The following is a 12504-nucleotide window of genomic DNA, read 5'->3' on the forward strand; positions in this document are numbered from 1 at the left end:
CGGGTCCTAAATAAAAAGTAACACGTTATACGGTAAAACAAATTGTGATTGATTGTGATTTTTAATACAGGATGATCACCATTCTTTGAGGTGGTTAAACATGATTTTTCTTAAATGTGCTTTTCAAACAAAAGAGTAAATGACATTTTTTTCGGAATGTGTATATAACAAAAACTGGCACGGTTTGGTCAATGCTTTTGTAGGTTTTAAGAGCGATCGCGTAAAAAGACCATTAGGAAAGCAATATGCACTCATTGAATGCTCGTTCAATAACATGCACTCACCCGCAAAGATGCGAGGTCTATGTCCACAAGGCTTTTAGCAGGAGAATCGTTCGCCATTTTTCAAGAATAAATAGTTCTCGCAAAGTATATTTTATCTCCGTCAAGATGATTGTTAACTTGCAACGCCGTATCTCATAGTTGAGTTGTTTTTCTTATTCCTTGGTTAAGCAATTTCGGTCCTAAGCGGGTTTTTCTTTGTACTTCCCGACGCCGTTGTCTAACCGACGCGGTTACTCCATATTGAGCTACCGCGACTGGCAGTTCTAGCTGCTGTCTCTAGTCTCTCCGCCCTGCCTTCCTGCCTGCTCTCCCCCTCGCTCGCTCTCTCTCTCTCTCTCTCTCTCTCTCTCTCTCTCTCTCTCTCTCTCTCTCTCTCTCTCTCTCTCTCTCGCTCTCTCTCTCTCGCTCTCTCTCTCTCTCTCTCTCTCTCTCTCTCTCTCTCTCTCTCTCTCGCTCTTTCTCTTTCTCTCTTTCTCTCTTTCTCTCTCTATGTCTCTCTGTATGTCTCTCTCCCTCGCGCTCTCACTCACTCCACTATAGCTAGCATCACTAACATAGGAAGCTGAATCTGAAAGGTCCTGTGTGAGTGTATGAGAGAGAGAGAAAAAGAGAGAGAGAGAGTCTGCAGGGGCAATGGAGGGTGAGCATAACGTGATAAAGGCCTCCCCCATCTATAACAGTGGAAATTATACATTATGTACTCCTGTCCACAATGTAGCCTACCTCCCATAGGTTGAGCCATTCTGCTGTCATTTGGATAAAGCCTGTAGAAGGCCAATCTCAAATATCATTAAAGGGCCTCAATAGACTATCTAACTCATACATTTCCCTCTGACTTTTTCACACCTCTTTCGGACTTTTTCTCGTGCTTCCTCTCTTAACAGTAAGAATGTGTTAATAACACACCCCTCTCACACTCCTCTTGCTTGTCTTCCCTAACCTTTTCTCTCTCGTTTCTACCTCTATCCCCCCTCCTCCCATCTCTTCCTAGGTGTGTAAGATTTATGGTTCTTATCAACCTTTTTACAATGACAGTTAACTGAATTTTATATTTATTTAAGAACTGCTGCTAAGCATAGCGAATCTAGCCAACTAGAAAACATGTCATAAAAAATGGGTTGTCACACACACATCATGCTAAGGGGTAATTAGAGCATATGAAATGGAAGCAGTGATATAAATATTTCACCAGCGCTGTCAACTCTGGGATTGTTGTGGGGTTGGCCCGTTAAATCCCATTCTCGGTGATGCTAGGTCTACCAGCCATTCCAGACTGGGCGCTCAGGGTAGTCTGACTAGGGTTCAAGGAGACAGAGTTAGCATGCTCAGCGTCAGCCTGAGGGGGCAAGGATACGTTTATGTGTGCAACGTTCAGCACAATTTTGTATTTCTATGAGTTCTAGAACACTTAAGTGTGTTCTAAAACGATGTTTACCAAAGTCCTGTCTTGAACTTTTGTGAACTAAATGAATTTATATGTTATATCGTTACGTTATATCTTAGTCTAGTCTGGTTTAGCCTGGTCTAGTGTGTTCTAGTCTGGTCTATCCTGGTCTAACCTAGTCTAATCTGGTTTTGTCAGGTCTAATCTGGTTTTGTCAGGTCTAATCTGGTTTTGTCAGGTCTAATCTGGTCTAATTGGATGTCTTCTGGTCTAGTCTGGTCTAATCTGATGTCTTCTAGTCGAACCTAGCCTACTCTGGTTTTGTCTGCCCTAATATGGCCTAGTTTGGTCTAATCTGGCCTATTATAATCTTGTCTGGTTTATTCTAGAGTAACCTGGTCTAGTCTGTCCGCAGCTTCTTTTTAAGTGACATGGGTAACCCCAAACCTAGTTATTCAGACCTGAGAGACCCATACAATGTGAGTCGTTGTCATAGTTCCTGAGGCTAAGAGAAACATCCCACGGTAGATTATTAACAGCAAAATGGAGGGATGCTGTGTGTAGGTGTCAGTTTGTTTGGTGTGTGGGTGTGTGTACATGGTGTGTGTGTGTGTGTGTGTGTATCTGAGCCTATGAGGGAGAGACAGTCTTTTATTCCATTTGGCCTCCAGTCACAGAATAGTTCTGCACAAAACTTCAATAAGAACTGTCAACATTTCCACCCGAATCTTCAGTTGACTATCAGAATGTTCTCAAGCATTCTTTGCCCACTATTTTCCTAATTTATCTCCACAAAACATATGCTTCCATTAGGGCCTAATCATACTATATATTCTGGGGGACACATCCCCCATTAAAATCTGGTCAAAATGTCCCCCCCAATATATTGATATATAAATATAAATAAAATATAAAAGTGCAATGCTACGAAAGGCAACCACGCACGCTGTCAAACTTATCATAAAAAATGTGGCAGATTTCGTCCCCCCGATGTTGACTCCATGGCTACGGCCTTGGCTTGCATTCTAAACAAACTTAAACATGCTGTTCATAGATAATGTATTTATATTAATACAATAGTCTGGAACAAAAATGTTTCATGGTTTATTTTGCTCACTATTCCAACTCTAGTAAACTCCTAGTAATCACCAGTGCTGCTAAACAAAAAGTAATTCACTTTGTGTATCTCTGTAGGAGATAAGTGAAGTGTGTGTGTGTGTATATGTATGAGTGTGTGTACATGTGTGACTGTGTTTTAAATGCAATTGTGTGTGTGTGTGTGTGAGAGAGAGAGAGAGAGAGATAGGTGTGTGTGAGCACTAGTCTGCCCCAGCAACAGTGAACCCCCTCCCTCGCCCTCAAAGTGAGTCAACAGCAGCCGTCTATCAGGTCTGACCAGTGCCAAGCAGGGAAAATAAGCCTGGGAAAAGCTGCCTGTGTTTGTGAGCCCCCATGGGTGCATGTGCCTTCACATCACAGCACAGGGGCTTCAACACAGATGAATATATTTCAAACTCTACTGTTCAAAATATCTGCAGTGTAATGGTAATCACACAGCCAGGATGTGTGTTAGGAATGTAATGAGCAGACACACACACAGACTCACACACAGACACACACACACACACACACACACATACACACATACACACATACACACACACACACACACAAAGACACACACACACACACACTTCCTCTTCCAGCCTCAAAAGGAAGTTTGAAAAAGAATGAATTTGCATACAAAGGTAAGATGGAAAACATTCAGAACCTATCCATTCACCAGAGTTCCTGGCATACACACCCACAATCACACACACACAATCACACGCACACACACATGATCACAAACACACACACAATAACACACACACACAGATACACACGCTCACACAGGGGGAAGAGCAGAAAAAGAGATGTTAGGTACGTATCACACTGACAGCCACTCAATCTTCAGGTTAGCTGGGATAATACTCAAATGATACAATGCAAATACTCCTCTTCCCTCTGTGGAGAATCAGGTGAAACCCAGACTTGTTGACATGGAGGGTTCATGTCGTGAAGAGCTACCACGTGCATGTCTGTGCCCAGTCATGTGGGTATTTGCATTTGAGGGTATGTGCATTTGTGCATGCTTGTGTGCATGTGTGTGCTTGAGGGTATTTGTGTGTACATCACAAAACACAGGCTCATGATATAACAACTTCACATGGTATATAGACCAGCTCAGAACCTGCTCCTCTTGTCTGTCACAAGTATGGACACGCACCAAAGGGAGCTTCACCAGGTTTCTGATACACACAACCCACAACATGACGATGAGACAAACACAGATTCGCACCGCCGCACTGTCATGTTGCAGATCGATAGTGATGATACCTACATTGTGAAATGCGAGAAAAACATCCATGGGTGCAAAATCATCATGTCACCATGGAATAGAGGCCAGATGGTTGGTCTGATATCGACGTGAGCTGGGCATGTAGGTGACCATTAAAGTCAGACTGGGGTGTGGTCTGTCCGTCTGTTGTTGTCTGTTTGAGAGAAAAAGGAGCTGGCTCTGAGAAATACTCTCTCTATGAACCCTATGGCCCCAAAGCACTGTCGGAGTTCCAGCCATCACAATACTGCCATCTTCTGGCCACAAATTCTCACTGTGTGAAGAAAAAACCCTGAATCTAAACATTCAACATAGTTTTGCCCGGCAACAGACACAGTGTGTGGACTATATAAATTACCTCCAATGACAGAGACGTGGAGGAAAAAAGAGAAAGAGAAACTATGTGTCACTTCCATCTAGATGACTCCACACAAGCATGGAATAATCCAGATATAACGTCACTGTTTTACCTTTGGGGTCCATGTCATCTAGTGTTTCATGGTTTCATCACCTCGGTCCCTTTTCTTGAACACTTTGAAGAAGACTTGCAGGAGAAATGGCAATAGGCATTTCATTTTGCTTATTTATCTGGGGATGACGAGAGAAGAAGCCTTTTCAACCTGTTTATTAATGTTTTTTGAATGTTGAAAACAGGCATTCTGTAGGCTGTGTAGAAACTGTGATAAGCTGATTTTTCACAGAAAACACAATAAACTGCCATCGACCAGGTTTAAATCCATGGTAGTATTGGAATCTTCCGGGTCTCTGGTCATTTCTCTCTCCTGGTCTCTTCTCTCAACAAAGAAGGATGAGATCGAAGGAGTCTTCCTTCAGATCTTTACTTTCAGGGCCAGTTAGGAAGGACACACGAAGAGTGGATGGAAGGAGGAATCAAGTAAACATCTACGAAGAGTTAACCTCGGACTGTGAGTCAGCCTGAACACACTGCACTCCCAGCTACACAGGACTACAGGAGTTTGAAGTTGCATAACAAGCAGCCCTCAGTGTCTGTAGGCATCAAGGCTGGGCCGAGACAAACATTTCCGTCTCTCCATGACACACAAGGAGTGAAGACATGTTATAAAACGGAAGTTTGAGTGGAGCTGGCCAAGGCAGTGAGTACGGTGAGATAGGTTCCATATTTTATCACTAAGGGAGGATAAAGAGATAATATAAGAACCAGAGTTAAGGACCATGGATGATCTATATAGTTTAAAAGTTGGCCTGGTTTGTGTCTGGGAAATGGATGAATGGGGAGGGTAGGCTGTACTACTGATACAGGGTCAGTTGCATTGGTGAGGCTGAGGTGAAACAGTGTTATCTGACCTGTTGCTCTGGGGAGCCATTTTCACAACTCAAACCTCTACATTTGATTGGCCAGTTTGGGCCCTGATAAACTGTGCATCCTCCGGGACATTGGTCCTCTTCGAATCCTCGAACAGCACAAAACCCATTGAACAGGTCCAAAACAGAAGACAGTCAGCATTTCAGGATTTTGCTTTTCATTTAATAATGTCTACTTATAATTATTATAATCATGCATTTTTTACAATTTAGAATATAACTTTATTTTACAAGATGGTCCATCCTCATTTAACATGGAGTAAAACACAAGATCATATTTCACACAGCCTGTTAGTTTGTGGTATCTATGTAACCTATAGCAACAAGGTAGGCTATATGGTATTCAGCTATGAAATTCAAGAGGTCTTTGTCATATCTGAAAGATGCACAAACGCCCACTGAATTTCTGCCCTCTTCTAGTAGAAGTAAACTACAAATCCCATAACTAGCGGTAGCTTTATCTAAAAACTACATTTCCCTGGGCTGTGTAGTTCCGTGATGAGATTGAAGGTTCTAGGTACTCAGGGTAGATGTGACTGAAGATTTAATATTATAATATAAGAGACAACTAATTGAAGAAAAATGCGCTGGTTTGAAGGTTCTATTCCAGCTGCCATCGCCGCTGCCAAACAACAGAGCCTTGTTTTCGTCGTCGTTATAACAGGTAACAGCTGTAATAATAGGTCGCTCGCTAGTTTGACATCGTCGTCAAGCGTAGAATTTCTTGCTGCTGGCTAGTTAGACTACACTGTAGTCTACAGTAGATCAGCAAGCTAACCAGTTGAATGATTCGTAGAAAACGTAGTCTACGCTAGCTGAGCTATGTGCACTATCACTAGCTATCAACGGCTATTGAGAAGCAAGTAAGCTGTCATTGTCATGAAAACATGACATATCACAAGCGAAAAGGAATGTGTGGGACTGACAAGCTACTAATGGTAGCTAGCTAGCTAGCATAGCTTGTTAGCTATCTGCTAGTTTGCAGTAATGGCAAGCTGTGACGCTGTTGACAGGTGACTAGCTTTTGATAGTTTTGGTAACAGTTTTGTTATAAATAATGAACTAGTAAGTTGCTGACATAACTTGATGATTTTACATTGACAACATAGGCAACATGCCAATTCATAATTTTGCTGTGTGGTCAGTTTGAGGCCATATAATTTTGCGTAGCTGTTCCAGTAGCACTTGGTGGCCGTCGTGAGTGACTCAACACATTTTTGAAAAATGTTAAAAATATTTTCTTGACCCCCAGGCGACGATGAGCAGTCCACACAGATGATTTCCAGTTGGGAGGACGACATAGTTGCCGATGCGTCCCTTAACACTTGTGTCGCAATTAAGGTGGATGCCAAGAGGTAGCGTATAACTGATTTAACCTTAGTAACATTGCGAATACGGTGAATTTAACAGTGCCACAGGACTGACATAATGACATTCCTGACACGGGGTTCTCTTTTCTTACAGTGAGACATGTGTTCAGTTCTCCCAAATCTGTATCCTTTCATTGCCGCACGGGTGATCAATCACAATGTTGCTGCTGTTTCATTACTAACTTGCCTTGTTTGTTTTCCACTGGCTACGTCTTCGCTATTTTACTTACTAACAGCAAAGTGCTGCATGTCGCTATAGTTGATGTTGTCAACGAAATGTGTGAAAGCTGCAATAGCGTATTGGGAAAGACTGACAGAATGTGGATGGAATTCCTCCCACGACAAAAGTAGGCTTATCCGAAATAGGCGTATCTTTTTCTGCTTGTGGAGGCACCGACGCGGGGCGTGAATCATTGTAGCGGTGTGCCGTAGGACTCCCTGAAGGCTGCCTCCGTCCGACTCGACCTTAACCCTGACCCTCAAACAGACCCAGTGGTGTGCATCCCCTCCAGCTTCTTCATCGGGGAGAACGGCATCCCCCTGGAGGTCATCGCCGGCAGCATTCCTGCCGAGGAGCTTAGGAAGAGAATCGACAAAGTCAAAGAGGTAGCGTGCTTCCCGACTCGCACACACAAGCCCCCGTTAGATGTAGCCGAGGCGTTAGGTTTCTGACGTCCCGTGTGTGGCAGATGCATGCCCAGCAGATCCGCGCGGGGGTGGAGGCGGTCGCGGTCGCCCCCCAGGCTGAGACGGGGCTCCCCATGGAAGCCCCACCCCCAGAGGAGCAGGCCCCAGCCCCGGCCACAGCCCTCCCGCTCTCCCCCCCTGCTCCACAAGACCTCCAGCCCACCCAGACACCAGCCACAGAGTCCACAGCCACACCTTCGACATCTAAAGGTGACACGTGGGCATCGCCGGGGACACGCTCTGTGTGAATCAACGGCATTCAGTGCTGTCGTATCGCCTGGATGGCAACGTGGACGATCACACGTTTCCCTTTGTCGCCTCTTCCACCCAGAATCCCTGTCCAGGCCTGCCGAGGAGGGCGGGGCTTCTGGTCATGTGACCCCCGGTGAGGACAGGAGCACCTCGTCGGACGACGCCTCCGCCAGCTCTCAGCCCGATGAGGGCCTGGATGCCAAAGTGGAACGGTATGGAAATCCACACACACACACACAACCACACACACACGTATACATAATGCACACACACACACAACCACACACACACGTATACATAATGCACACACACACACAACCACACACACACGTATACATAATCCACACACACACACAACCACACACACACGTATACATAATGCACACACACCACTTGCTTGCCGACTGACCACTTTCTCCTGCGTTTTCCTTCTCTTCCGTGGTTGACTTTCCCTGCCCAGGTTGACAAAGCAACTAGAGGAGAGGAGAGAGCAGAAGAAGAAAGAGGAGGAGGAGGTAAATCCTGCCGTGGCCGGGCCGGTCGGGGGCTGGACGCGATGATGTCTTCAGCTGCAGGCTGGGGGAGATGTGCCTCGATGTGGTGATGCAGTCTGGTATGTGTGTGTGTCTCGTGTGTTCAGGGTGAGATCAAGAAGGAGATGGAAAGGAGGAAGCAGGGCAAGGAGGTTCTGGACTTTAAGAAGAAGCAGGAGGACGACAAGACCAAGCGGATCCTGGATGAGAGGAACAAGGACAAGGCAGAGGAGAAGGCGGCCAGGGAGCGCGTCAAGCAGCAGATCGCCCTGGTACTGAGCCTCTTTCTCTTTTTCTATCTCTTTTTTTCTATTCCTCTTTCTCTTTCTCTCTCTCTATCTCTTTCTCTCTTTCTCTCCCTCTCTTTATCTCTCTCTTTCTCTCTCTATGTCTCTCTCTCTTTTCTCTCTCTCTCTCTTCCGCTCTGTCTTTCTTCTGTCTTTCTTCTATCGGTTACTGTCTCGCTCTCTTTCTTTTTTTCTCCTTTTCGTCGTCTTCTTCTCTTCCTCCTCTCCGCCGTCCTGCAGTGAACGCGGGGCACAGTAGAGGTCAGATCTGATGAAATCAGCTGATGTTGAGCCTCAGGTCCCAGTCATGGTGCATTCACCACCAGAGGCTGGTTGATGGTAGCCTGACGTTGTCATACTCATAATTCTAGTCAGAATATGAGTCTGAGAACTCTCCGTTGGGCTTTGACTACGAGGCGTGTTTCAAACGAGCTTGGAAAACAAATGCCTCTTCGCTCAATTGGATAGATCTACAACCAATCAGAGCAACAGAGTATGTGACGTATGTTAAGCGCCGCATAGTTGTTGTCAACAGAACTAAACTGAGAGGCAGCTAAATCTTTACTGACTAAACTGCAAGCAGACTTGAAGTATGCTTGAAGAATGAATACAAACGATTTTTGCCGGTGTTGTAAAATTAATTTAAGGGTAGGGGGAGTACTTGTTCACACGGTCAACCTTTTTGAGCGAAACAATAAAGGGCAATGCATATACGAACAAGTTCTCCGTTTAGGATTACAACTCCACAAAAGAAAAGGAGAAACCACAATGGCCACTGGGTTTTCATTGTGTCCCATCTTCTTCGCAACCATCGGGGCCAGCTGATAAATTAAACTTTTACCGAATCCCGTAGGAAGGACGGCAAAAACATATTTTCCATCGACAAATGCCTTGATTGCGTCTCTCCTCTTTCTAAATTAATGCGCTGTCGATGTGTTCTAAAACAGACTCGATGGCAGAATCATAACATCCCAGATCTCCAGCGGTAGCCATGTTTGTTCAAAACAAATTCAACTTAAGCGCTCTTTTGTGTCGTGGGTGATTACGTTACTGTTGATCATCTGTCCATCATCGTATAAAGCCCGCCCTGGCAATTTCATTGGTTCGCCCAGATTCCGGTTTTCTGTAGTTGGTTCCCAATACGAGACCCTCCAGACCCAACTTCCTGACCAAATTTTTTTGGGGGCAGGGAGAAGTTGGGCTGGCAGCCAGGCTAGGTTGATGGGTCACAGGGTCAACAGATACCCCACTGCCCCCTACAGACTGGCATGTAACACTGCAGTCCACGGCGGATTCAGTGCATCATCGAATACACACAAATTCGAGATAGCTACATCATTGATCCTGAGCGGAGGGATAAAAACAGATCGGATGACCTAGGAGGAGTGAGGTTGTGTGACGCGAGGCTTGTGTGACCCCCCCCAGGACCGTGCAGACCGGGCGGCCCGCTATGCTCAGAACCACGAGGAGCTGGAGACGGCTCGGCTGGCAGCCTTGCAGGCCAGGCGGGCGGAGCAGGAGGCCCGCAGAGAGACCCCCAACAGAGAGAGGAGGTACGGGGGGCCGGAACTAGGAGTCACCCTCAGGGCTTCCTCCCCGATTCATATCGTGAATTGAGTTGGAAGTTTTACTTCATGGTTCGTGTTCTGGCGTGTGGTTGATTTGTGTGTGTGTGTGTGTGTGTGATGTGTGTGTGTGTGTGTTTCCCCCCCCAGCACCAGGATACAGTTCCGTCTCCCAGACGGTTCCTCCTTCACCAACCAGTTCCCCTCAGAGAGCAGGCTGCAGGAGGCAAGACAGTTTGCTGCTCAGGTCAGTCTCTCTCTCTCTCTCTCTCTCTCTCTCTCTCTCTCTCTCTCTCTCTCTCTCTCTCTCTCTCGCACTCTCTCTCGCTCCCGCTCTCTTCTTTTCTGTCTCTCTCTCTCTTGCTTTGTCTCATGCTCTCTCATGGTAAAAGTCACTCTTATGGTATAAGCCTCTCTCTCTCTCTCTCTCTCTCTCTCTCTCTCTCTCTCTCTCTCTCTCTCTCTCAGTATTTCAGGGGTTAGTGCCAATGAGCAGTCTGTTTTTTTACCAGACGCATTATAACAATAATATAATCGTCATAATTTATCAATCTGGCATCCTTGCATCAGCTACTGGCTAGTGTCATATTGATCTATAGATGCAGTATACCACCTGAATAGAGTTCAGGTGGTATATATAATGTCACAATAATGTCACAATACCATCAGCTTCAAGATAGCGTTATCGCTAGACAGAGTGAGCCATACATTTGATCAGCTACCAAACGGTACATGTCATCTCTAGACGGGTGGCGTCTCTACAGATCAACATGGCGTCCCTACGTCACCGTCACGTCGGCGCAGCACACAACCATGGGTGTTTGTCCTTTTTCAGGAAGTAGGCAATCGCTACGGTAACTTCTCCCTGGCGACCATGTTTCCACGGAGGGAGTTCACCGGGGAGGACCTGGACAAGACCCTGCTGGAGCTGGAGCTGGCCCCCAGCGCCTCGGTCGTCCTGCTGCCTGTGAGCCTCACACGCACACCTGACACCTTCACACCCTGCTGGAGTCAGGGGGGCTGGACACACCTTGTGATCCCCTCTATCTGATCATATGTCCCAAGACAATCAGGACAGGGACAATTGGCGCCTCCACAAAACGACAAAACTGTTTCGAATCGGAAGTCATTTCTTGATTTGTCTGTCTCCCTCCCTCCCTCCCTCTCTGCAGCAAACGGGGCGCCCGGCCCACTCGGTGGTGCAGTCGTCCGAGGGTGGTCTGTGGGCTCTGCTGGGCTCCATCCTCTATCCCCTGCTCGCCGTCTGGAGGTTCCTCACCGGCTTCCTGTTCAGCAGCCCGGGCCCCGCCCCCGCCCCCTCCCAGAGACCCGGCACTGCCCCCACCTCGGGCTCCTCTGGTGGGGAACCAAAGAGGTGAGGGCCTGGGGTCCCAACCCCCGCACCACCTGCCCCTCATGACCTCCCCCACCCTGCATCCCCTCAGAGGAGAGCTCCATAGCTAGCCTGGCAGGGACTGCAGGGGGATTAGGGTGGCTTGATGATATGGGGAGTTTGTTGTTGCGTAACAGTCAAATTGTTGTCACAATTGTCATATTTATGCCGCTCGCTAATACTATTCCCCTCTCTCTCTTTATGTTTACATCTTTATCGCTTTGTCTGTCTCAGGGAATCCCTTCGCAAGCGCACAATGGAGAAGAGACCAGAGGACTTCAAGAAGGACGGTAAGATCCACAGACTTCGAACCCAGGAGGACAGCGAGGATGACAACAACACCTGGAACGGGAACTCCACCCAGCAGATGTAGTGCAATAACACTGATTCTCTCTCTCTTCCTCCCTCTCTCTCTCTGTCTCTCTCTCTCTGAAACGGTTTGACTTTGTCGAGTGCGTGCCGTCGGTGTAACTGACGATTATGCTGACTTTTAGGGCTATGTTTATTCGTTCCAACTTTCTCCCTTTCCCGTCATCCGAGCTTGTTAAGTCCTCCCGCTTCTTCCTGCATGGGTAGATATAATCAAGGTAACCCACCCACCCCTCCATGGACTTGGATCAGACCCTTCTCCCGTCCCCCCCCTCTCTCTCTCTCTTTGTGTTGAAACTACTAATGGCTTCAGACTCGCCCGACCAGGTGTCTGTGTGGGGGGGTCAACGCCGGCGCAGGAGCTTCTCTCCAGTCTGTTAACTTGTCTGACGGCTGCGGAGGAGCTCGTTATGTAACTGTAGCCCAGCTGGGTGAAGCTGGACGAGCCAGTGAGTGGCTGTAGCGAGGGGGGGGGGGGGGTGCATAGATGAGTTTTCTACCCTGGCTGTGGGGCCACTGCTGGCAGAGACTGCCTTGGCAGTAGAATGTGTTTCTACTAGTTGAACATGAGCAACCACTGGAACTGCTCCTGTATGTAACAATGGCAAATGATGATGATAATAATAATTATAATAATAATAAAAGTTTTTCAATAT

At 46.8% G+C, this 12504-nt stretch overlaps 1 protein-coding gene across 1 annotated transcript; it reads left to right on the forward strand.

Moving 5' to 3' along the window:
- The first annotated feature begins 5877 nt into the window (after positions 1–5877).
- Positions 5878–12503, forward strand: ubxn4 (UBX domain protein 4). Its single transcript, XM_047046038.1, has 13 exons — positions 5878–6056; positions 6645–6747; positions 6857–6885; positions 7250–7368; positions 7452–7659; positions 7781–7913; positions 8162–8216; positions 8342–8506; positions 9947–10074; positions 10237–10333; positions 10922–11053; positions 11259–11461; positions 11714–12503. Exons 1-13 carry the CDS (start codon positions 5975–5977, stop codon positions 11850–11852), a joined length of 1593 nt encoding a protein of 530 aa, XP_046901994.1. The 5' UTR covers positions 5878–5974; the 3' UTR covers positions 11853–12503.
- The last annotated feature ends 1 nt before the right edge of the window (position 12504 follows it).

Source organism: Hypomesus transpacificus, chromosome 23 (genome assembly GCF_021917145.1).
Source record: "Hypomesus transpacificus isolate Combined female chromosome 23, fHypTra1, whole genome shotgun sequence".
In the NCBI taxonomy this organism is placed as follows: domain Eukaryota; kingdom Metazoa; phylum Chordata; class Actinopteri; order Osmeriformes; family Osmeridae; genus Hypomesus; species Hypomesus transpacificus.

Excerpts from the sequence above, each read along its gene's own strand:
- ubxn4 (XM_047046038.1), top strand. The coding sequence starts at position 5,975 with ATGCGCTGGTTTGAAGGTTCTATTCCAGCTGCCATCGCCGCTGCCAAA. Across the intron at positions 10,075-10,236 it reads ACCCCCAACAGAGAGAGGAG|CACCAGGATACAGTTCCGTC; the intron begins GTACGGGGGGCC and ends TTCCCCCCCCAG. Across the intron at positions 11,054-11,258 it reads CCTCGGTCGTCCTGCTGCCT|CAAACGGGGCGCCCGGCCCA; the intron begins GTGAGCCTCACA and ends CCCTCTCTGCAG.